The sequence below is a fragment of the Elephas maximus genome, chromosome 1 (assembly GCF_024166365.1).
Source record: "Elephas maximus indicus isolate mEleMax1 chromosome 1, mEleMax1 primary haplotype, whole genome shotgun sequence".
Classification (NCBI taxonomy): Eukaryota; Metazoa; Chordata; class Mammalia; order Proboscidea; family Elephantidae; genus Elephas; species Elephas maximus.
In genome coordinates, this window is record NC_064819.1 from 12774729 (window position 1) to 12798599 (window position 23871).

At 41.7% G+C, this 23871-nt stretch overlaps 1 protein-coding gene across 2 annotated transcripts in view; it reads left to right on the top strand.

Moving 5' to 3' along the window:
* CASR (calcium sensing receptor) overlaps nucleotides 1-23871 on the top strand; it is a 110311-nt gene that overhangs the window by 51228 nt on the left and 35212 nt on the right. For both annotated transcript variants that reach the window (XM_049877901.1, XM_049877910.1), the window contains exons 2-3: nucleotides 16380-16808; nucleotides 19094-19400. In XM_049877901.1, coding sequence (XP_049733858.1) covers nucleotides 16624-16808; nucleotides 19094-19400 — 492 coding nt within the window. In that variant the 5' untranslated portion in view covers nucleotides 16380-16623. The remainder of the gene's footprint in view (nucleotides 1-16379; nucleotides 16809-19093; nucleotides 19401-23871) is intronic.

Genomic DNA, 23871 nt, shown 5'->3' on the forward strand with positions numbered 1-23871 from the left:
TGAATGCAATGAAGACCAGTGACGCCAATTGCCGTAAAGTTGGTCACGCATTTCTTCTGAGGCTTTGCTGGGCGGACTTGAACCTCCAGCTTTTCAGTTAGCAGCTGAGTGCATTAACCATTTCCACCATCGAGGGACTCCAATAAACACTATAAATCTATAAATCAGGCTCCTCCCCTCCCCCTTCGGAGAGCCACTTTACCCTCACATGTCTCCAGTGGTCCTTGTAAAGGACACTGTGTGGGGCCAGGGGACCTGCAAACGGAAGAGAGAAAGGCTCAGTGCACAAGCTTGTGTGCAGCAGAAACACCCCTTGGGAGCAGGAGAGATGGGAATATGTACCCAAGCTGAGAGAACCACTTTGGAGTCTGTGGTCAGCATTCAACTCTCTCCACCTCAGTCCTTGCCTACTTGCCAATATCTTTTGGAACTTCATACCTGGGATTCCAAAAACTGCCATGCCCATTGAGGTGCAGACATATCTCCCCATTCAAAAATGCATTGAGAGATAGTGAGTTTATGTTAATGGGGAAGGAACAACTGGGAAAAGGAGGGTGAGGATAGTTGCACTACTTGAAGAATGTAATCAGTGTCACTGAACTGTACATGTAAAGATTGTTGGATTGGTGTATGTTCTGCTGTGTGTACTCTCAATAACAACAAAAATAAATTATTTTTTAAAATGCATTGAGAGAGACTAGGAGAGGCTCAGGTTAAGGATTTTATGCTTTCCACTAGGCCTGCACTTCCCGAGCTGGTGTTCCCCAACATTGTAATGAGTGTCCCATGCTAAAGAGCCGCACACTAAAATAAATTGGGGAATAACTGGGCTAAACAATGACAAACACCTTTACTGCAGAACTTCTCAGGGCCTTTAGGAGGCCAGTATACCCTGGTGTCACAGAACGCACTTTATTTCCCCAAATTATTTCACCACAGTACACTTTGTGATGGCACATCTGTGAGTGTCTTGGGACACCACACTAGAAAACTCCACCCTGGGTGCACAGGGTTTCTCATGATTTTGCCAGGCAATATCAGGATGCTATCCTGCAGAAATATTTCTTTTACATAGGACTTAAGGCCCTGGCATTTCTTTTGACAAAAACATAGCTTAATATTTTTGCTATTCATGCTTACTCCAAGCACGAAGGGAAACATTTCAGGGAAAAAGATTCCTTAGCATGTACCCCGTGTGTCAACAGCAACTCACTGTCATGGAACACCAGGTATTGGTAGTGTTGAAGCCCAAAGCCAGCGGACATTTCCAATTAAAAGATTCTGGAGCTGAGAACGAGTACTTCTTGTCACTTTTTAAGCTTGAATTTTCCCCACCGTCAACCCCCATGTTATTTCTTTTCTCTTTTTATCCTACTTGAGATAGCATTGTAAACTCCTAACACAGTGTTGATCATATCGCGGCACGTCATACGTTTATTCATTCACTCAACAGTCATTTATGGGACCTCCACGTGCCAGGCCATGAACGTAGCAGGCAAGACCCTCGTCATTAAGGAGCTTGTTGTTGTTGTTAGCTGCCATTGAGTTAGCTTTGACGCATGACGACCCCATGCACGACACAACGAAACGCTGCTCCGTCCCACACCATCCGCAGGGTCAGTTGGGGATGGAACAGTGTTCTGTTGTGATCCATACGGCTTCCGTTGGCTGATTTTTGGAAGTAGATCACCAAGCAGACCTTCTTAGTTCATTTTAGTTCATTTTAATCTGAAACCTCCACTGAAACCTGTTCAGCATCATAGCAGAACACAAGCCTCCAGTCACAGACTGGCGGTGGCTGTACATGAGGTGCATTGGCCAGGAATCGAACTCGGGTCCCCTGCATGGAAGTGAGAATTCTACCACTAGACCACCATTGCCGCAAGGAGCTCGTGATACAGCACTAATACGTGTTAGTTTCCTCTCCTATTTTACCTCCTTTGTTTGCTTTGTCTAGGCTTCTGTCTCCCCACTTTACTTGGTGCCTGGTACTGCTCCTCACCACTCTTATTCATCCTTTTTCCTCCCTTTCCTGATAGCTTTTTCCAATGACTAACAGGAACACAGCTCAGCTGGGTTTTTTTTTTTTTTTTAATCACACTCCTGTCCTTGCATTTTTCCAACTCAATTAAGCCATTACCAGAGCTAAATGAGGCATGGACTCTCCAAAAGTCACACCTGTTGTCAGGGAGATGGAGGGTAAGAACCCGTGCAGCTAGCTGGCTGGCGGGCAGGCGGCAAGCAGGGCTTGAGGGAGGCAGCCGAGTGTGACCCAGCCCTGTGCGTGCTTCCCCTGAGCTGAAAGAGGGCCCTCACTGTAAAACGAGATGTCCCTTGCTTTAATACAGAAGGAGTGGAGTCTGACACAGAACTGGGGATGGTCACATTGGTGATGACAGAAAAGGTGTCCCGAATTCTTTGACAAATGTACACCAGGTGTGTATAGCCACCCATGTTGTAGATGGTGTCTATAAGCAGAGCCAGGTACACGGGTTTTGTGATTCCTGGTTGAACTTTCTCAGGTTTTGCCCTGTTCACTCTCATTAAAACACACACGTCTCGCCTTTCTGCAGCAGTGGCTTCCAATCTGTCATCGTTCTTTAGGGACTCCATAACAACATACCACAAAGTGGGCAGCTTTAAAGAACAGAAATTTATGTTCTCACAGTTCTGAAGGCTAGAAGTTGAAATCAGGGTTCTCGGCTGAGTCGATTCCTTCTGTGGGCCTCTGTCCTAGTTTGTGGTGGCTGCCAGCAATCTTCGGCGTTCCTTTGCTGCTTATCAATGCATCTGCCTTCATCATATGGTGTCTCTCTCCCCCTGTGTGCCCCTCCCTTTTTATAAGACACTGCTCAGAGGGAGTTAGGACTAGGACCCATCCTACTCCGGTGTGACCTCGTTTGACCCAACTGATAACAAAAGAAAAACCCTGTTTCCCCAAACAGGGTCACAGGTGCAGTGGTTAGAACTTCAGCATATCTTTTTGGAGGACACTATTCAATCCACAGCACAACTCCACTGTGAGTATTCTTCAGGATCAGTGTGCTAAGAGAGGGCAAGGGTTATGGTTCAGTAAACCAGAGACAAATTGATGTACTCACCCTATCAAGATAAACAATCTCTATTGGAACTAGGCAGCCTAGAATTTTTATTTCTACAACCTTTCAACCTAGAATTGAGGAATTATAGCTTTTGAGCTTGCCTTGTCTTTAATTTACTGAGTGAGCCAAGGAAGTCTATGCCTCACTTTTCTCTAATTGAAATGTAGGAAAAATCTTTCTGCTCTACAGTTGCACAGTTTCTAGAAATGTTGAAGCCAAAGGGTAAGAGTGGGAGTAGCTTTCATGCTGATGAAAATTGGACTGTTGCCATGTTGACCGCTGACCTTACCTTGCTGTCCTCTGTTAACTTCTCCTTGACCCTGGAACTTGGATGCACCCACTTTTTGGACAAATGCAGGTTCAACAGATACTTTTTTGAGCATCAACTCAGTACCTGGACACCCTTGTTCAGTGCTGGGGGTGCAACTGTGTCCATGATGATGCCCCTGCCCTCGGGGCCTTTGATCTCCTGGGGTGACCCCTTTTCTGTTCTGTCCTGGAAGTGCCCAGTCAGCCCCTGGTTTTTACTGGCCATGCTTCATTCATTCAAGAAATATTTATGGAGCATCTACTAAGTTCCAGTGCTAGGCTACAGTGGTGAGGAAGAGACAGGCCTTGCCCTCATGAAGCTTCTAGTCCCTACTTTGGCTTACTTCTCTCTCGTGGCAATCACCAGGCAGAGAAAGTCATTCCTCCCTCTGTACTCCCTCAACATTGGTTCATGCTTCTTCATAGCATCGGCAGCATTGAGCTATAATATACTTTTTTTTTTTTTTTTGTCTCCTTTTTAAGCCATGAGCACCTTGAAGGCAAGAGTTTCAGCTTTCTTTCCCTAGTGACTTAGACTCTGTTCAGCACGAATAGGAGCCAATAAATATTTCTTGAATGAATAAGCAATTGCATGAGTTTAGAAGTCCATGAACCAGTGAACCTGTAGACTGGTTAGGCCTAGCTCTCATCCCACATCTCTTGGATGAGGAGCTTAAAGGTTAATCATCTGCCAGTACCAAAACACTCCTCAGGATTTCAAGGACCTTCTAAACATAAAGCCAACCGTTCCACAGGTCATGTCTTCTTCCAGGATGCATCTGCCATTGAGAGAAAGAACAAATATCAGCTTCAGCTGGTGCTTCCATTTTTTTTTTTGCAGGAAGACAAACATGATTATATATGATTTAAATGGAATAAACTTATAGTAGCAAATGAGTTTATTTGTGACTTTTGGAAATTTGAGTTTCCAAGTTAGGTATACCCAAAAACCCAGTGCCGTCAAGTAGCTGTTAAATATTGAAGTTAGATATAGCCACAGCAAGAAAAATATATATTAAAACAGTGGCTTAAATAAACTAGAAGCTGTTTTTTCTTTGTCATATAAAATTCCAGGAATAGTCTGATATTGAGGCCCAGCTCCGTGAAATCCTGAGGAACAAGGTTCCTTTCAGCTCCTGGCTTCGCCTTCCCTAGGATGTGGCTTTTATGCTCATGTTTCAAGATGGGCTCCAGCTGCCACATCCACCTCCATCAGCAGAATGGAGGAAGGTGAATGAAGGGGGCAGAGGATTCCTGGAAGCTGCCACAGGGCACTTCAGCTTCCCTCCCATTGGCTGGAATTTAGTCATGTGACCACACATAATCATAAAGGAAGTTGGGAGAAAGGTGCTTATTTTGGACAGCCACATGTCCAGCTAAAAACGGTTTTACTGTGGAAGAAAAGGAGTACAGATACAGGGGTACAGTTAGCAGTCTACTGCAGATGTTAGAGTCCCTGGGCGGTGCAAAGGGTTAACGTACTTGCCTGCTAACCAAAAGGTTGGAAGTTTGAGTCCACCCAGAGGTGCCTCAGAAGAAAGGCCTGGAGATCTGTTTCCAAAAACTCAGCCAGTGAAAACCCTAGGGAGCACAGTTTCACTCTGATGCACACAGGCGCACCGTGAGTCGGAATGGACTCTATAGCAGCTGATTCGGGACAGCAGGTACTAAAGCTGAAGGGTTGATAGTAATTATTCAACATCTTTTGTATTCCAATTGTTACAAGCTGAAGTCATAGTGACGAAGTGCAGTCATTAAGCCAGTGTGCTAAGATCCACCCTGGTGTTGCTTTGGTTGTCAGGTATTTTGGGAACGGGGGCGAGGGGAAAAGTAAGGTAGAAAAGAAAGCTTTTGCAACAGGGAAGGAAGGAGGTGACAGAGTCTGAACTAAAGCACTGACAATGGGAATGGAAAGCTGAGAGAGAGCAGAAAGGTGTTCGTGGCTTAATCAGAAGGACAAGGTGACTGGATGTTAGCGGGAGGGGAGCAGGAACTAAACTAGAATGACTTAGAGCGTTGAAAGCAAATTAGACCCTGGTAATGGGACTAAAAAGGGCAGTTTGAAGAAGACCTTAGAATGGTGGTGTTAACTGCTGCGAATTGCCCTGAAATCTCTCCTTCATCTCTTGCTTCTCACCATGAATTTTCTGTTGAATGGACTAATGAAGTTAATAAACATCTCCAAGTAGTTAATCTTTCACAGGAAACATTTAACAGGACTTAGTGGCTTACCCTAGGCAGTTTTAAAGTCCCCGCTCCTGATTCGGTACACGGCACTCCTTAAAATTCCGGGTTCTTTTTTTTTTTTGATTCAAGTGTCCAGGCTTTCTCATGTCAGTAAGCTGGCCATATGGAGAATCTGTTTCCTCATCTAGAGAGTGGAATTATTATCACCTTCTTGGGTTTTTTTTTTTTTTTACAAAATTATTGTGAAGATGAAAATGCATTGGATATTTAAAAGGCTTGTCATAATGCCTGGTTCCATCAATGCTAGTTTCTATTGCTTTCCAAAGTACTCTTTTTTTTTTTTTTTAATGTATTCATTCAACAAACATTTATTTAGCATTACTATTTCAGGCACTGTGCTAAGTGCTGGGAGGCAAAGTTGCGTTTAGTCTTGGAAAACAAAGCTACAGCATTTTTTCTTTTTTTTCACTTCTGAGTGCTGAGGTCCCGTCTGATCCTGTACCCCAGTGTCCCCGCCCTGCTGAACTAGGAGCTCCTGAGGGCAGAGAACTGTTTGTCACCTTTGCATTGCCCGGCCTCAGCACATGTACTCATTAAATGTATGAATGAATATATATATGACCAAGGCCCAAGGCATGAAGCCAAAAACCTAAAAACAGAACTGGAGTCAGAGAACTGGAATGAGCATGGATGTTCAGCCATGAAGGGAATGTCCTAAAAGATGGTTTTGAAGGCAATTCCACAAATGTGGAGAGTCTGCTGGGCTGCCCCTTCTGTGTGACCCACCTCACTCAGCTGGAATGGCTGTTGGAGGAGCAGGCGGGGCTCCCAAAGGGCAAGGGGCAGCATAGAAGCATAGAAGGGGCTGAGAGCTTCGGCTCTGAAATCAGACATTTATACATATTCCTTTAACGAAGTGTGATGAATCTCCCAAGAGGAAAAATCCAAGATCCAAGATGTCAGAGACTGTAACAAGTGGACCTACCTAGCCTGAAGGTTCAGGGATGAAAGGCCTCCTTGAAGAGTCCTGTAGTCACCAGAGCACAACTAAGGGGTGAGCAGGGGCGGAAACCCAGCCTGTGCTCCACTCCCCGAGCTGTGCACCTTGGTGCAAGGCTGTGTCTACCCCTAGAAGAAATCATTTTCTTCATTCACACAAAGTCCCCATGGTTCACCAAGCCATGCCCTCACAGTTTTGGACATCTGAAAGCTGAAAGATAAGCAGATGTTAGCCAGGCAAAGCGTAAGCCAGAGGGACCAAGGAAGGGGAACAGTATGTGTTCCCCTGGGGTTTTAAAAAGCCTCCTGTACTTGAAGAACAGACGGAAGTTCGGTGTGGCTAGAGTGTAGAGTTCAAAGAGAAGACACAAGAGTGAGGTTGGAAAGGTATTTCTGAAATACTACTAGTTGCACTATATTAATGACTCTCAATGTATTATTTTATTGAGACCGAGAGCTTGAATTGCCCAAAGTCGTAGTTAAGAAGTGGTGGAACTAGGATCCAAAGCCAGGTTTGACTCCAAACCTGTGCTCCAAGCCACCTGTTCTACTGCTTCCAGAGATTTGCAAAGGGGGCAAAACTGGAAGTAGAAAAGCCGGTTAGGGAATTGTTGCAGATAGATATCCAGATAAGAAATGATGTTGGACTAAGATGGCCTTGGAAATGGAGAAAAGTGAATGAATTGAGGGCGGAGCCAAGATGGCGGACTAGGCAGACGCTACCTCGGATCCCTCTTACAACAAAGACACGGAAAAACAAGTGAATCGATCACATACATAACAATCTACGAACCCTGAACAACAAACACAGATTTAGAGACGGAGAACGAACTAATACGGGGAAGCAGCGATTGTTTCCAGAGCCTGGAGCCAGCGTACCAGTCAGGTACGGCACAAGCACAGAGACCTGCTCCACCCCCCTGAACTAACCCCGGGAGGGGGACCAGCTGGTTCCACGGGCGGCGTGGGACGCAGCCGGTAGGAGAAGTCCCCGGGAGGCAGTGACTGATCTTGGAGCAGAAAGAGCAGCATCCGAGCCGGGGAACCGTCCCGCAGGGATTAGGACTGCACGCAGGTACGCCATAAACACGGAGAGTTGCTCCACCCCCTGAACTAACCCCGGGAAGGGGACCAGCCGGGTCGCGCGGGCGGCGTGGGACGCAGCCGGTAGGAGAAGTCCCCGGGAGGCAGCGACTGGTATTGGAGTGGGGAGAACAGCGTTCCAGCCAGGACACTCGGTCGCGGCACAAGCACAGGGAGCTACTCCACCCATCTGAACTAACCCCGGGAGGGGGCCCACCTAGTTCACGGGGGCGGCACGGCCACGCGGCTGGAGAGACGAGAAGTCCCCGGGAGGCAGCGACTGATTTTGGAGTTGAGAGTGCACCGTCCCAGTAGGGGAGCCTTGACGCTGGGCGTGGGGCTGGAAGCGGAGGATCTGACCGTGACTCCAGCGGGCCAGACCCCCCGGGGGCAATCTCCACACAGCCAGCACACATAGGCGACGCGCCCGCGAGAATCTCAGATATAATAGTCATTCCAAGCAAGACAAGCAACTCTGGCTATATTCTGAGGTGCTACTCTCCTATCTCTCTGTTCCCTCCCCCACCCTTCCCAGGCGGCTTCATTAACATCTGAATAGCCTGAGCCAAAGGGAGAACTCTGATAGGGATCTGACTGCAGTTTTTTTTTTAGCGGATTTTCTGGAAAAACTAGTTTCCCAGTGATGGCTCGGAGACAACAATCCATATCAAACCACTTAAAGAAGCAGACCGGGACAGCTTCTCCAACCCCCCAAACAAAAGAATCAAAATCTTTCCCAAATGAAGATACAATTTTGGAATTATCAGATACAGAATATAAAAAACTAATTTACAGAATGCTTAATGATATCACAAATGAAATTAGGATATCTGCAGAAAAAGCCAAGGAACACACTGATAAAACTGTTGAAGAACTCAAAAAGATTATTCAAGAACATACTGGAAAAATTAATAAGTTGCAAGAATCCATAGAGAGACAACATGTAGAAATCCAAAAGATTAACAATAAAATAACAGAATTAGACAACGTAATAGGAAGTCAGAGGAGCAGACTCGAGCAATTAGAATGCAGACTGGGACATCTGGAGGACCAGGGAATTAACACCAACATAGCTGAAAAAAAATCAGATAAAAGAATTAAAAAAAATGAAGAAACCCTAAGAATTATGTGGGACTCTATCAAGAAGGATAACCTGCGGGTGATTGGAGTCCCAGAACAGGGAGGAGGGACAGAAAACACAGAGAAAATAGTTGAAGAACTTCTGACAGAAAACTTCCCTGACATCATGAAAGACGAAAGGATATCTATCCAAGATGCTCATCGAACCCCATTTAAGATTGATCCAAAAAGAAAAACACCAAGACATATTATCATCAAACTCACCAAAACCAAAGATAAACAGAAAATTTTAAAAGCAGCCAGGGAGAAAAGAAAGGTTTCCTTCAAGGGAGAATCAATAAGAATATGTTCTGACTACTCAGCAGAAACCATGCAGGCAAGAAGGGAATGGGACGACATATACAGAACACTGAAGGAGAAAAACTGCCAGCCAAGGATCATATATCCAGCAAAACTCTCTCTGAAATATGAAGGCGAAATTAAGATATTTACAGACAAACACAAGTTTAGAGAATTTGCAAAAACCAAACCAAAGCTACAAGAAATACTAAAGGATATTGTTTGGTCAGAGAACCAATAATATCAGATATCAGCACAACACAAGGTCACAAAACAGAACGTCCTGATATCAACTCAAATAGGGAAATCACAAAAACAAACAAATTAAGATTAATTAAAAAAAAAAAAATACACATAACAGGGAATCATGGAAGTCAATAGGTAAAAGATCACAATAATCAAAAAGAGGGACTAAATACAGGAGGCATTGAACTGCCATATGGAGAGTGATACAAGGCGATATAGAACAATACAAGTTAGGTTTTTACTTAGAAAAATAGGGGTATATAATGAGGTAACCACAAAAAGGTATAACAACTCTATAACTCAAGACAAAAACCAAGAAAAACGTAACGACTCAACTAACATAAAGTCAAACACTATGAAAATGAGGATCTCACAATTTACTAAGAAAAACGCCTCAGCACAAAAAAGTATGTGGAAAAATGAAATTGTCAACAACACACATAAAAAGGCATCAAAATGACAGCACTAAAAACTTACTTATCTATAATTACCCTGAATGTAAATGGACTAAATGCACCAATAAAGAGACAGAGAGTCACAGACTGGATAAAGAAACACGATCCATCTATATGCTGCCTACAAGAGACACACCTTAGACTTAGAGACTCAAATAAACTAAAACTCAAAGGATGGAAAAAAGTATATCAAGCAAACAATAAGCAAAAAAGAAGAGGAGTAGCAATATTAATTTCTGACAAAATAGACTTTAGACTTAAATCCACCACAAAGGATAAAGAAGGACACTATATAATGATAAAAGGGACAATTGATCAGGAAGACATAACCATATTAAATATTTACGCACCCAATGACAGGGCTGCAAGATACATAAATCAAATTTTAACAGAACTGAAAAGCGAGATAGATACCTCCACAATTATAGTAGGAGACTTCAACACACCACTTTCGGAGAAGGACAGGACATCCAGCAAGAAGCTCAACAGAGACACGGAAGATCTAATTACAACAATCAACCAACTTGACCTCATTGACTTATACAGAACTCTCCACCCAACTGCTGCAAAATATACTTTTTTTTCCAGCGCACATGGAACATTCTCTAGAATAGACCACATATTAGGACATAAAACAAACCTTTGCAGAGTCCAAAACATCGAAATATTACAAAGCATCTTCTCAGATCACAAGGCAATAAAACTAGAGATCAATAACAGAAAAACGAGGGAAAAGAAATCAAATACTTGGAAAATGAACAATACCCTCCTGAAAAAAGACTGGGTTATAGAAGACATCAAGGAGGGAATAAGGAAATTCATAGAAAGCAACGAGAATGAAAATACTTCCTATCAAAACCTCTGGGACACAGCAAAAGCAGTGCTCAGAGGCCAATTTATATCAATAAATGCACACATACAAAAAGAAGAAAGAGCCAAAATCAGAGAACTGTCCCTACAACTTGAACAAATAGAAAGTGAGCAACAAAAGAATCCATCAGGCACCAGAAGAAAACAAATAATAAAAATTAGAGCTGAACTAAATGAATTAGAGAACAGAAAAACAATTGAAAGAATTAACAAAGCCAAAAGCTGGTTCTTTGAAAAAATTAACAAAATTGATAAACCATTGGCTAGACTGACTAAAGAAATACAGGAAAGGAAACAAATAACCCGAATAAGAAATGAGAAGGACCACATCACAACAGAACCAAATGAAATTAAAAGAATCATTTCAGATTATTATGAAAAATTGTACTCTAACAAATTTGAAAACCTAGAAGAAATGGATGAATTCCTGGAAAAACACTACCTACCTAAACTAACACATTCAGAAGTAGAACAACTAAATAGACCCATAACAAAAAAAGAGATTGAAACGGTAATCAAAAAACTCCCAACAAAAAAAAGTCCCGGCCCGGACGGCTTCACTGCAGAGTTCTACCAAATTTTCAGAGAAGAGTTAACACCACTACTACTAAAGGTATTCCAAAGCATAGAAAATGACGGAATACTACCCAACTCATTCTATGAAGCCACCATCTCCCTGATACCAAAACCAGGTAAAGACATTACAAAAAAAGAAAATTATAGACCTATATCCCTAATGAACATTGATGCAAAAATCCTCAACAAAATTCTAGCCAATAGAATCCAACAACACATCAAAAAAATAATTCACCCTGATCAAGTGGGATTTATACCAGGTATGCAAGGCTGGTTTAATATCAGAAAAACCATTAATGTAATCCATCACATAAATAAAACAAAAGACAAAAACCACATGATCTTATCAATTGATGCAGAAAAGGCATTTGACAAAGTCCAACACCCATTCATGATAAAAACTCTTACCAAAATAGGAATTGAAGGAAAATTCCTCAACATAATAAAGGGCATCTATGCAAAGCCAACAGCCAATATCACTCTAAATGGAGAGAACCTGAAAGCATTTCCCTTGAGAACGGGAACCAGACAAGGATGCCCTTTATCACCGCTCTTATTCAACATCGTGTTGGAAGTCTTAGCCAGGGCAATCAGGCTAGACAAAGAAATAAAAGGTATCCGGATTGGCAAGGAAGAAGTAAAGTTATCACTATTTGCAGATGACATGATTATATACACAGAAAACCCTAAGGAATCCTCCAGAAAACTACTGAAACTAATAGAAGAGTTTGGCAGAGTCTCAGGTTATAAAATAAACATACAAAAATCACTTGGATTCCTCTACATCAACAAAAAGAACACCGAAGAGGAAATAACCAAATCAATACCATTCACAATAGCCCCCAAGAAGATAAGATACTTAGGAATAAATCTTATCAAGGATGTAAAAGACCTATACAAAGAAAACTACAAAGCTCTACTACAAGAAATTCAAAAGGACATACTTAAGTGGAAAAACATACCTTGCTCATGGATAGGAAGACTTAACATAGTAAAAATGTCTATTCTACCAAAAGCCATCTATACATTTAACGCACTTCCGATCCAAATTCCAATGTCATATTTTAAGGGGATAGAGAAACAAATCACCAATTTCATATGGAACGGAAAGAAGCCCCGGATAAGCAAAGCACTACTGAAAAAGAAGAAGAAAGTGGGAGGCCTCACCTTACCTGACTTCAGAAACTATTATACAGCCACAGTAGTCAAAACAGCCTGGTATTGGTACAACAACAGACACATAGACCAATGGAACAGAATTGAGAACCCAGACATAGATCCATCCACGTATGAGCAGCTGATATTTGACAAAGGACCAGTGTCAATTAACTGGGGAAAAGATAGCCTTTTTAACAAATGGTGCTGGCATAACTGGATATCCATTTGCAAAAAAATGAAACAGGACCCATACCTCACACCATGCACAAAAACTAACTCCAAGTGGATCAAAGACCTAAACATAAAGACTAAAACGATAAAGATCATGGAAGAAAAAATTGGGACAACCCTAGGAGCCCTAATACAAGGTATAAACAGAATACAAAACATTACCAAAAATGATGAAGAGAAACCCGATAACTGGGAGCTCCTAAAAATCAAACACCTATGCTCATCTAAAGACTTCACCAAAAGAGTAAAAAGACCACCTACAGATTGGGAAAGAATTTTCAGCTATGACATCTCCGACCAGCGCCTGATCTCTAAAATCTACATGATTCTGTCAAAACTCAACCACAAAAAGACAAACAACCCAGTCAAGAAGTGGGCAAAGGATATGAACACACATTTCACTAAAGAAGATATTCAGGCAGCCAACAGATACATGAGAAAATGCTCTCGATCATTAGCCATTAGAGAAATGCAAATTAAAACTACGATGAGATTCCATCTCACACCAGCAAGGCTGGCATTAATCCAAAAAACACAAAATAATAAATGTTGGAGAGGCTGCGGAGAGATTGGAACTCTCATACACTGCTGGTGGGAATGTAAAATGGTACAACCACTTTGGAAATCTATCTGGCGTTACCTTAAACAGTTAGAAATAGAACTACCATACAACCCAGAAATCCCACTCCTAGGAATATACCCTAGAGATACAAGAGCCTTCATACAAACAGATATATGCACACCCATGTTTATTGCAGCTCTGTTTACAATAGCAAAAAGTTGGAAGCAACCAAGGTGTCCATCAACGGATGAATGGGTAAATAAATTGTGGTATATTCACACAATGGAATACTACGCATCGATAAAGAACAGTGACGAATCCCTGAAACATTTCATAACATGGAGGAACCTGGAAGGCATTATGCTGAGCGAAATTAGTCAGAGGCAAAAGGACAAATATTGTATAAGACCACTATTATAAGATCTTGAGAAATAGTAAACCTGAGAAGAACACATACTTTTGTGGTTACGAGGGGGGGAGGGAGGGAGGGTGGGAGAGGGTTTTTTATTGATTAATCAGTAGATAAGAACTGCTTTAGGTGAAGGGAAAGACAACACTCAATACATGGAAGGTCAGCTCAATTGGACTGGACCAAAAGCAAAGAAGTTTCCGGGATAAAATGAATGCTTCAAAGGTCAGCGGAGCAAGCGCGGGGGTCTGGGGAACATGGTTTGCGGGGACTTCTAAGTCAATTGGCAAAATAATTCTATTATGAAATCATTCTGCATCCCACTTCGAAATGTGGCGTCTGGGGTCTTAAATGCTAACAAGCAGCCATCTAAGATGCAGCAATTGGTCTCAACCCACCTGGAGCAAAGGAAAATGAAGAACACCAAGCCCACATGACAACTAAGAGCCCAAGAGACAGAAAGGGCCACATGAACCAGAGACCTACATCATCCTGAGACCAGAAGAACTAGTTGGTGCCCGGCCACAATCGATGACTGCCCTGACAGGGAGCTCAGCAGAGGACCCCTGAGGGAGCAGGATATCAGTGGGATGCAGACCCCAAATTCTCATAACAAGACCAAACTTAATGGTCTGACTGAGACTGGAGGAATCCCGGCGGCCATGCTCCCCAGACCTTCAGCTGACACAGGACAGGAACCATCCCCGAAGACAACTCTTCAGAAATGAAAGGGACTGGTCAGCGGGTGGGAGAGAGAAGCTGATGAAGAGTGAGCTAATTATATCAGGTGGACACTTGAGATTGTGTTGGCAACTCTTGCCTGGAGGGGGATGGGAGGATAGAGAGAGAGGGAAGCCGGCGAAAAAAGAGAAAAAAAAAAAAAAAAAAAAAAGTGAATGAATTCCAGAGATATTTAGGAGAGAGAAGCTATAGAACTTGGGATTATTTGCATGGGAAGGTCAATGACGATAAGAGGGAGGAGACCAGGATGACTCCTTATTTTATGTCATTGTGAATGGCATGTCATTTGCCGAGATAGAAAACAAAAAGAGGAACAAATTTAAGAGGGAAGTGAGTTTAGGACCTGTTAAGTCAGAAGTACCTGTAGGACATCCCGGGGGAGCTGTCCAGTTGACAGTTCAATACTTGGGCCTGGGTGGGTGAGACCACTCAATGAGAGGGTGTAGTGGAAGAAGAGCAGAGAGCTTCTACTAGGCTAATTATGCTATAGCAGAAAAGGCTCTTCCCTAGATCCAGCAACTGAACTTTGTAGAACATAATCTAACCCATAATTTATCTCAATCCTTTACAAGAGCTATTGTTGAAAGGTTTGTAGAGTATCGTATTACAAACTAGAAACAGAGACCTGTGAGGAGGAAGCGTAAAAAAGGGGGATACCAGAGTCTATTTATTTAAATAAAGAATTGTGTTGTTAGGTGCCACTGAGTTGGTGGCACCAACTCATAGGAACCCTACGTACAGCAGAATGAAACACTGCTCAGTCCTGACCCATCCTCATAATCGTTGTTAGGCTTGAGCCCATTGTTGCAGCCACTGTATCAGTCCATCTCATTGAGGGTCTTCCTCTTTCTCACTGACTCTCTACTTTACCAAACATGATGGCCTTCTCCAGGGACTGGTCCCTCCTGACAACATGTCCAAAGTATGTGAGACAGAGCCTCGCCATCCTTGCCTCTAAGGAGCATTCTGGTTGCACTTCTTCCGAGACAGATTTGGTCATTCTTTTGGCAGACCATGGTGTAGTCAATATTCTTTGCCAGCAGCATAATTCAAAGGTGTCAATTCTTCCTTGATCTTTCTTATTCCTTGGCCAGCTTTCACATGCATACGAGGCGACTGAAAACACCATGGCTTGGGTCAGGCGCACCTTAGTCCTTGAAGTGCTATCTTTGCTTTTGAACACTTTAAAGAGATCTTTTGCAGCAGATTTGCCCAATGCAATGCATCATTTGATTTCTTGACTGCTGCATCCATGGGTGTTGATTGTGGATCCAAGTAAAATGAAATCCTTGACAACTTCAGTCTTTTCCCCATTTATCATGATGTTGCTTATTGGTCCAGTTGTGAGGATTTTTGTTTTCTTTACACTGAAGTGCAATCCATAATCTTTGATCTTCATCGGTAACCTTTAAGGAAACTTTGTTGGTTTAAAGTCAAATTTAAAATATGATTCATTCTGTATTTTCATAGAACATATATGCTGGATAAAATATCATTAATATTATTATAATATACAATGAACTACTACCACTAGACAATACTATGTATTATTCACACAGAAGAATGAACGGATTAAAATCCAGTGGCAACATCAGTGGAGGCCTTAGCTTTTTCAGTGGCCCCTTTAAAATGTGATCTCTGAACACAGTCCTTCTCAGATATGGGCAGTTAAATTTACTCTGTCTTACACAAAGTGCTATAAAAATGCGGCTCTAAGCCATGCCCTCCCAGTCTGCTACCCCTAAAAAACAAACAAGCCCACTGCCATCCAATTGATTCAGAGAGATCCCATAGAGTTTCCAAGGCTGTAAGTCTTTATAGAAGCAGACTGCCACATCTTTCTCCCTGGAGCAGCTGGTGGGTTTGAACCACCAACCTTTTGGTTAGCCGCTGAGCTTTGTAACCACTACACCACCAGGACTCCTACCCCTCAGCCCCTCTAAATGAACATTCTATGCTGCCTCTGTTGCAGCCATCATAACAAGGTAGGATTGAGGCTTAGCTGAATTCATTTTGTTTCTCTTTTCTTGTAGCAAGCATCACAGACGGTCTCTGCGTGATGTGGCTTCTAGAGACTCAAGGATCACCTGCCTTACTAGTCTTCAGTGGAGAAGGCAGAAATGGGAATTCAAACGCCATAGCTTCCATTCTGTTATTAATTCACTCTGTAGACATGTGTCCCCACTGCAGGGAGTGAACTGCACCAAGGTGGAAAGTTCTCAGGCCCCCAAGCCACCCAGCACACTTTCCTCACCTCACTGGAGAGGAAGTAGAACCATGGCTTTTTATAGCCGCTGCTTGATTCTCTTAGCATTTGCCTGGCGCCCTGCTGCCTATGGGCCTGACCAGCGAGCTCAGAAGAAAGGTGACATTATCCTTGGGGGGCTCTTTCCCATTCATTTTGGAGTAGCAGCCAAAGATCAAGATCTAAAATCAAGACCGGAGTCCGTGGAATGTATCAGGTAAGGGAAGAAGCCATGTCGGAAGGTCTCTTCTCCTCTGCGTGGTTGGAAAAAAGCAGCATTAAACCCGAAATGATACTTTTTTCAAAGTTGATAATCGTGCTGAAGTTTATTATATTTTCTTTTTGTTTTTTTAAGATTTCTTTCCGAAAATAAAAAAGCAAGGCTATGGAGTAGAAAAACCCATGGCCTGTGCCCTGTCACGTGGTAGCTGAGTCACCATTGTTCATCTGACAGCAGCATTGCGTAATGGAAGACTAAGTATAATAAAATTTTTTTTTTTTAGAAGGAAATGGATTGTAGTTCTTGCAAGCCTGGGTTATAAAATCCCCCACTGACCTCATATACCCCAATGGTCAGTAACACCTGAGTGTTGGCTGCCTCACTCTTCTTTTTTTAAAAGCTCTTAGAGTTGGAAGTGGTTGACGTGACACAGGCGCCCACTCCTCAAAAAGCAGTCCGTGGTGTTTTGTTTTGGAACTACTACTATTAGAAAGTCTTGTACAGTTCTGGAAAGAGTTGCTAACAGTGGTGTAACCTTCAGGAGCTACACAGAATACCTCTAACATTTGACGTCTCTTCAACCATTTGAAGACAGCTAAGGAAGGTGTCCCCTTAAATCTTTTCTTCTCCCAGTCAAGTAGTTCCAGTTCACTCAGCAATTCTTCTGTGACATGATTTCCAGACCCCTCACCATCTAGCTGTCCTCTATCTGGATGCTCCCTCATTTATCATGTCCCCTTTAGAGTGTCGCATTCGGAACCAGGCACGGCTCCTTCAAATAGGATGTGACTTCTGCAGATAACAACAGAGCTGTATATATCACCTCCCTTGACCCGGACATCAGAGACTATTACTGCATCCTAAGTCTTCACCCACCATCTGAGAGGGAGAGTGGGACCTTCTGTCTGGGTTGTGCAACTTCCAGAAAGGATTCAGCACTTTTCCCTGGTCTTTCGGATAGCTGGAAAATAGAAATGAAAACTAGAATTTTTCCGACACAACCCGATTTGTATCTATGTTCTAATGAAAGCTAGCAAATTAGATTTTTCTTACGAATGCAGGAGAAATATCTTCTTCGCTGTATCCTGATATTTATATAGTGTATATGTATATGTTTGTGTGTGAGTGTGTACATATATATATGTTTAAGATCAGGCAAGAAGCTTGCCCTGAAATAATCATTTTAAAAAATCGTGTTAAAGAAAGAGGATAGAACGAGTTTAATACCATAGACGTTTTATGTAAAGCAAAACTCTGCAACATTTCTAAATAATTTTTCTAGTTGAAACCAAACAATTTTAAACAAATAAAAGAACAAACCATAAATACTAGAGAAAATGACAAAAAGGAAACATCACACTAAAAATTAGGTCAGGACCTTCAGGAACCTGAATGATACAGGGGAGGATACCAGATGGTATTTCTCCAGTCACTGAGTTCACGTAACAAATCCTGCAATATAAAGGAAGACTCTGCTGCGTTGCTACCTTTTCTCCTTTGGCCGCTGGTAGGCTAATTCAGCACGTTTATTGAGTCTTCACCGAGTCAAGTCCTGGGGTCCTGAGAACTATGTCACTGATCCTATTTCTCTCTCTTAATTTGCTTGATTTTTATTTGAATTTTTTTTCTTGTTTGAAAAGCAGTGCATGATCCTTAAAAAAAAAAAAAAAAAAAGTTGTATACATAAGTGAAAGCACACAATTTTAAAACTCATTATTCTACCATCTAGAAACAACCAGTGTTTGATTTAGCCTTCCTACGTGTATATATCTTTGTTTGCTTACAAAAATGAGGTCACTTGCTTCCTTTTCCCCTTTGACCTCCAGGAATGTCATAGTCTCAATCTGTGACTGCGACTCTGAGGCTGCTTTTAGGCACCCACATTTTAAACTCCTAATCTAATTTATATTTTCCCTGACCCCTTTTCTTTTTAAATGTATATGTTACTTTTATTAAAGTGCTTCACATCAGCCATTTCAATTTCTTTGCCAGATGAGGCAGCTATAAACGATTAATTATATTACTAATAACAATCTTTATTCTTATTATTGCTCCCTGAGCCTGTGAGAGGCACCATGGTTACCTTACTTCATCATCCTCACAGCCACCCTGTGAGAGAGGTAATCTCCCCATTTTACAGAGAGGACTTTGAGGCTCCAAGAGCACAACCTCACAAAACCCAGGAGTAACAGAGCACATTCAGACCCAGCTTTGTCCAGTCCTCACGCTGAAGTGGTTGACCAAAAAGCTTCATGTCTTTTTCAATTTCTTCTTTCTTCCAGGTATAATTTCCGTGGGTTTCGCTGGTTACAAGCTATGATATTTGCCATAGAGGAGATAAACAGCAGCCCGGTCCTTCTTCCCAACATGACGCTTGGATACAGGATATTCGACACCTGCAACACTGTCTCTAAGGCCTTGGAGGCCACCCTGAGTTTTGTTGCCCAGAATAAAATCGATTCTTTGAACCTTGATGAGTTCTGCAATTGCTCGGAGCATATCCCTTCTACTATCGCTGTGGTGGGAGCAACTGGCTCGGGCATCTCCACGGCCGTGGCAAACTTGCTGGGGCTCTTCTACATCCCCCAGGTACCCTTATCTTCTTAGCCGGAGCAACATGGGTAGGGATCAGGAGAGAAGCCTTGGAAGGGGCCACGTCCAGTTTCCATGGGTTTTGGTATTTTCCCATCTCTGACTTTACATTGGCACAAAAGATCTTTCATTGAGTCAGGGCACTGTACCACGACCACGGGGGATTTCTGAGACCCCCTCATCTTCCAAGCTAACTGAAACATGCATAGTTCAGAAGGCCTTGTAACGCCACATAACGGAAGCTATAAATCCATGCAGAGGTCATTCAGGGGTAGAGTACTCGCCTTCCATGCGGAAGTCCCGGGTTCAATATCCGGCCATTGCACCTCAAACATAACCACCGCCTGTCTGTCTATGGAGAGGATGCTAAACAGGCTTCAGTGGAGCTTCCAGACTAAGACAAATTAGGAAGAAAAGCCTGTAGATCTATTTCCAGAAAATCAACCAATGAAAACCCTATGGGTCACGGTGATCCGATCCTTTTATGCAGGGGGTTACCATGAGCCAGGGGCCCAATCAACAGCGGCTGAAAACAACAACACTTTTTTTTTTTTTTTTTTTACCTAATTCACTTTTGTAGCCCCGTTAATTTGTCTATATTACCAAAGCAATTTGACTGGATTATTTTTTTTATTGTAAAATAGTTTTAGATTTATAAAATTGTGAAGATAGTACAGAGAGTTTCCATATACTCTGTCCCCATTTCCCCTTTTATTAACACCTTATTCTAGCATGGTACATTTGTCACATTTAATGAATCAATATTGATACAATAGTATTAACTGAAGTCCATATTTGATTCTGATTTCCTCAATTTTTTCTCTAATGTCCTTTTTCTGTTCTGATCCCATCCAGGATACCTCATTATATTTAGTTGTCATGGCTCCTTAGGCTACTCTTGTTTGTGACAGTATCTGAAAGTTTCCTGGTTTTTGATGGCCTTGACAGTTTTTAGGATTATCGGCCAGATACATTGCAGAATGTCCCACAACTGGAAATTGTCTGATGTTTTTCTTATGGCTGCATGTTTTGGGGAGAAAGACCACAGAGGGAAAGCGCCATTCTCATCCCATCATATCAAGGTCACATGCTATCAATGTGACTTATCAATGTTGATGTTAACCTTGATCACCTTGCTTGAGGTAGTGTTTGCCGGGTTTCTCTACTGCAAAGTAACTCTTTTCTCCCTTTTCATACAGTAGAAAGGAACTCAGACAAGTAACACCCACAAGTTAGAAGTGGGGAATTATGGTTCATCTCTTTAAGGGCAGAGTGTCTACATAAATTATTTGGAATTCTTCTGCCTGGAAGATTTGTTTCTTCTCCCTATTTATTTATTCAATCTTGCATTTATATCAGTATGGACTCAACGATGCTTATTTTATATCTTGGGTATATCCATTTGACATACCCAAGCATTTAAAGCAGTTTCTAACTTTTTTACTGGTACTACAAGATGCTGCAGGCTCATCGTGTATATTTCCATGCCAGTCCTAGAATCATCCATTTCTCCAAGGAGCCCTGATTCCTTTTATTGGAAAATGGTACCGGAAACTACGATCCATGCAATAGGTGTGCTTTGTTTTGTTGTTACTAAGGAATCCATTACTTCTAGGCCCTCTTAGCTGATGCAACAAGGAATATATGAATATATATCCACCCAAAAAAATATATATGTATATAAATCCATGTTTAAATATATGTAAATATTTCTATATGTAGTCATCTATATCTATATTAAGCTAAACATAATTTCATACTGACACCTCCAACTCTAAGCCATTCCCACATGGCTCATCCTAGCCACCTCCTTTGGTTTGGCTTATCTGTAACCCCCCAGTCTAACAATGAGAAACCAGACACCCACCGTCCATTTGTTATTGTTTGATTCCAGTGCACATGATAATGGTTTCAGGATTGTTAACCTGTACCTCTGTGGGAAACAACTTTATCAACTACAGCATAGTGCTAATGTACAATTCCTTTTGCATTTACTCTTACAGACTCCACTCATTTCCAAAATTATTTAAGTCAGCAGCTTTTTCTCTCACTCACTTCAGTGAAGTTGTTTCGTAGATTTGCAATATATTTAGATTCTTTTGTCACATTTTTCCTTCTATCCTGGGACTCCCTGATCTTCTAAGTGATTTTTCTTAAAATTTAATTAATTAAAGTTTACTTTCTATTCTGTAAAACTCTATAGGTGTAATGCTTTGTATTCAACCTTAATGTACCATACAGAATAGTTGCACTACCCTAAAAAAATGTTCTGCTGCTATACATAAGGTTTTCACTGGCCAGTTTTTTCAGAAGTAGATCACCAGGTCTGTCTTCCTAGTCCTTTTTCACTCTGGAAGCACCAATGAAACCTGTTCACCATGGGTGACCCTGCTGGTATTCAAAATGCCAGGGGCAATAGCTTCCAGCATCACAACAACACGCAAGCCACCACAGTACCAGAAACTGACAGACACATGTTAGAACGTTGTCTGATACAGTGCCAGAAGATGAGCCTCAGAGGTTGGAAGGCAATAAAAATATGACTGGGGAAGAGCTGTCCCCTCAAAGTAGAGTTGACCTTGATGTGGATGGAGTAAAACTGTCGGGACCTTCATTTGCTGATGTGGCATGACTCAAAACGAGAAGAAAGAGCTGTGGAATGTGTGAAGCATAAGTCTAGGAAAATTGGAAGTCATCAAAAATGAAATGGAATGCATAAACATTGATGTCCTCGGCATTAGTGAGCTGAAATGGACTGGTATTGGCCATTTTGAATTGGACAATCATATAGTCTACTATGCTGGGAATGACAAATTGAAGAGGAATGGTGTCACATTCATCATCAAAAAGAACATTTCAAGATCTGTCCTGAAGTATAACCCTGACAGTGATAGGATAATATCCATGTGCCTACAAGGAAGACCAGTTAATAAGAATATTATTGAAATTTATGCACCAAACACTAATGCCAAAGATGAGGAAATTGAAGATTTTTACCAACTCATGCAGTCTGAAATTGATCAAACATGCAGTCAAAATGCATTGATAATCACTGGTGATTGAAATGTAAAAGTTGGAAACAAAGGAGGACCAGTAGTTGGGAAATACAGCCTCAGTGATAGAAATGACATAGGGGATTGTGTGACAGAATTTTGTAAGACCAACAACTTATTAATTGCAAATATCTTTTTTTCAACAATATAAATGGCAGCTATACACATGGGTCTCACCAGATGGAAAACTCAGGAATCAAATTCACTACATCTGTGAAAAGAGACACTGGAAAATCTCAATATCATCAGTCAGAATAAGGCCAGGAGTCTATGGCAGAACAGATCATCAATTGCTCATATGCAAGTTCTACTCAAAAAGCTGAAGAAAATTAAAACAGGTCTGTGAGAACCAAAATACAACCTTGAGTATATCCCACCTAAATTTGGAGACCATCTCAAGAATAGATTTGACACATTGAACACTAATGATTGAAGACCAAACGAGTTGTGGGATGACATCAAGAACATCATACATGAAGAAAGAAAAGGGTCTTTAAAAGAAAAAAGAGCAGAAAAACAGAAAAGACTAAAATGGATGTCAGAAGAGACTCTGAAAATTGCTCTTGAACATAGAATAGCTAAAACAAATGAAAGAAGTGATGAAGTAGAAGAGCTGAATGAAAGATTTCAAAGAGCAGCTCAAGAAGACAAAGTAAAGAAGAAGACAAAGTAAAGTATTACAATGAAATGTGCAAAGACCTGGTGTTATAGAAAACCAAAGGGGAAGAACGTGCTCAGCATTTCTCAAGCTGAAAGAACTGAAGAAGAAATTCAAGCCTTGAGTTGCAATTTTGAAGGAGTCTATGGGGAAAATTTTGAACAACACAGAAAACATCCAGAGAAGATGGAAGGAATACACAAAGTCACTGTACCAAAAAGAATTGCTTGACTTCAGCCATTTCAGGAGATAGCATATGATCAAGAGCCAATGGTATAGAAGGAAGAAGTCCAAGCTGCACTGAAGGCATTTGTGAAAAACAAGGCTCCAGGAATTGATGGAATACCAGTTGAGATGTTTTAACAAATGGATGCAGGGCCGGAAGTGCTCACTTGTCTATGCCAAGAAATTTGGAAGACAGCTATCTAGCCAACCAATTGGAAGAGATCCATATTTGTGCCCATTCCAAAGAAAGGCAATCTAACAAAATGTGGAAATCATTGAACAATATCATTAATACCACATGCAAATAAAATTTTGCTGAAGTTAATTCAAAAATGGTTGTAGCAGTACATCAACAGCAAACTGCCAGAAACAAGGGATGTCATTGCTGATACCAGATGGACCTTGGCTGAACACAGAGAACATCAGAATTACGTTTACCTGTGTTTTATTGACTCTGCAAAGGCATTCGACTGTGTGGGTTATAACAAATTACGGATAACATTGTAAAGAATGAGAATTCCAGAACACTTAA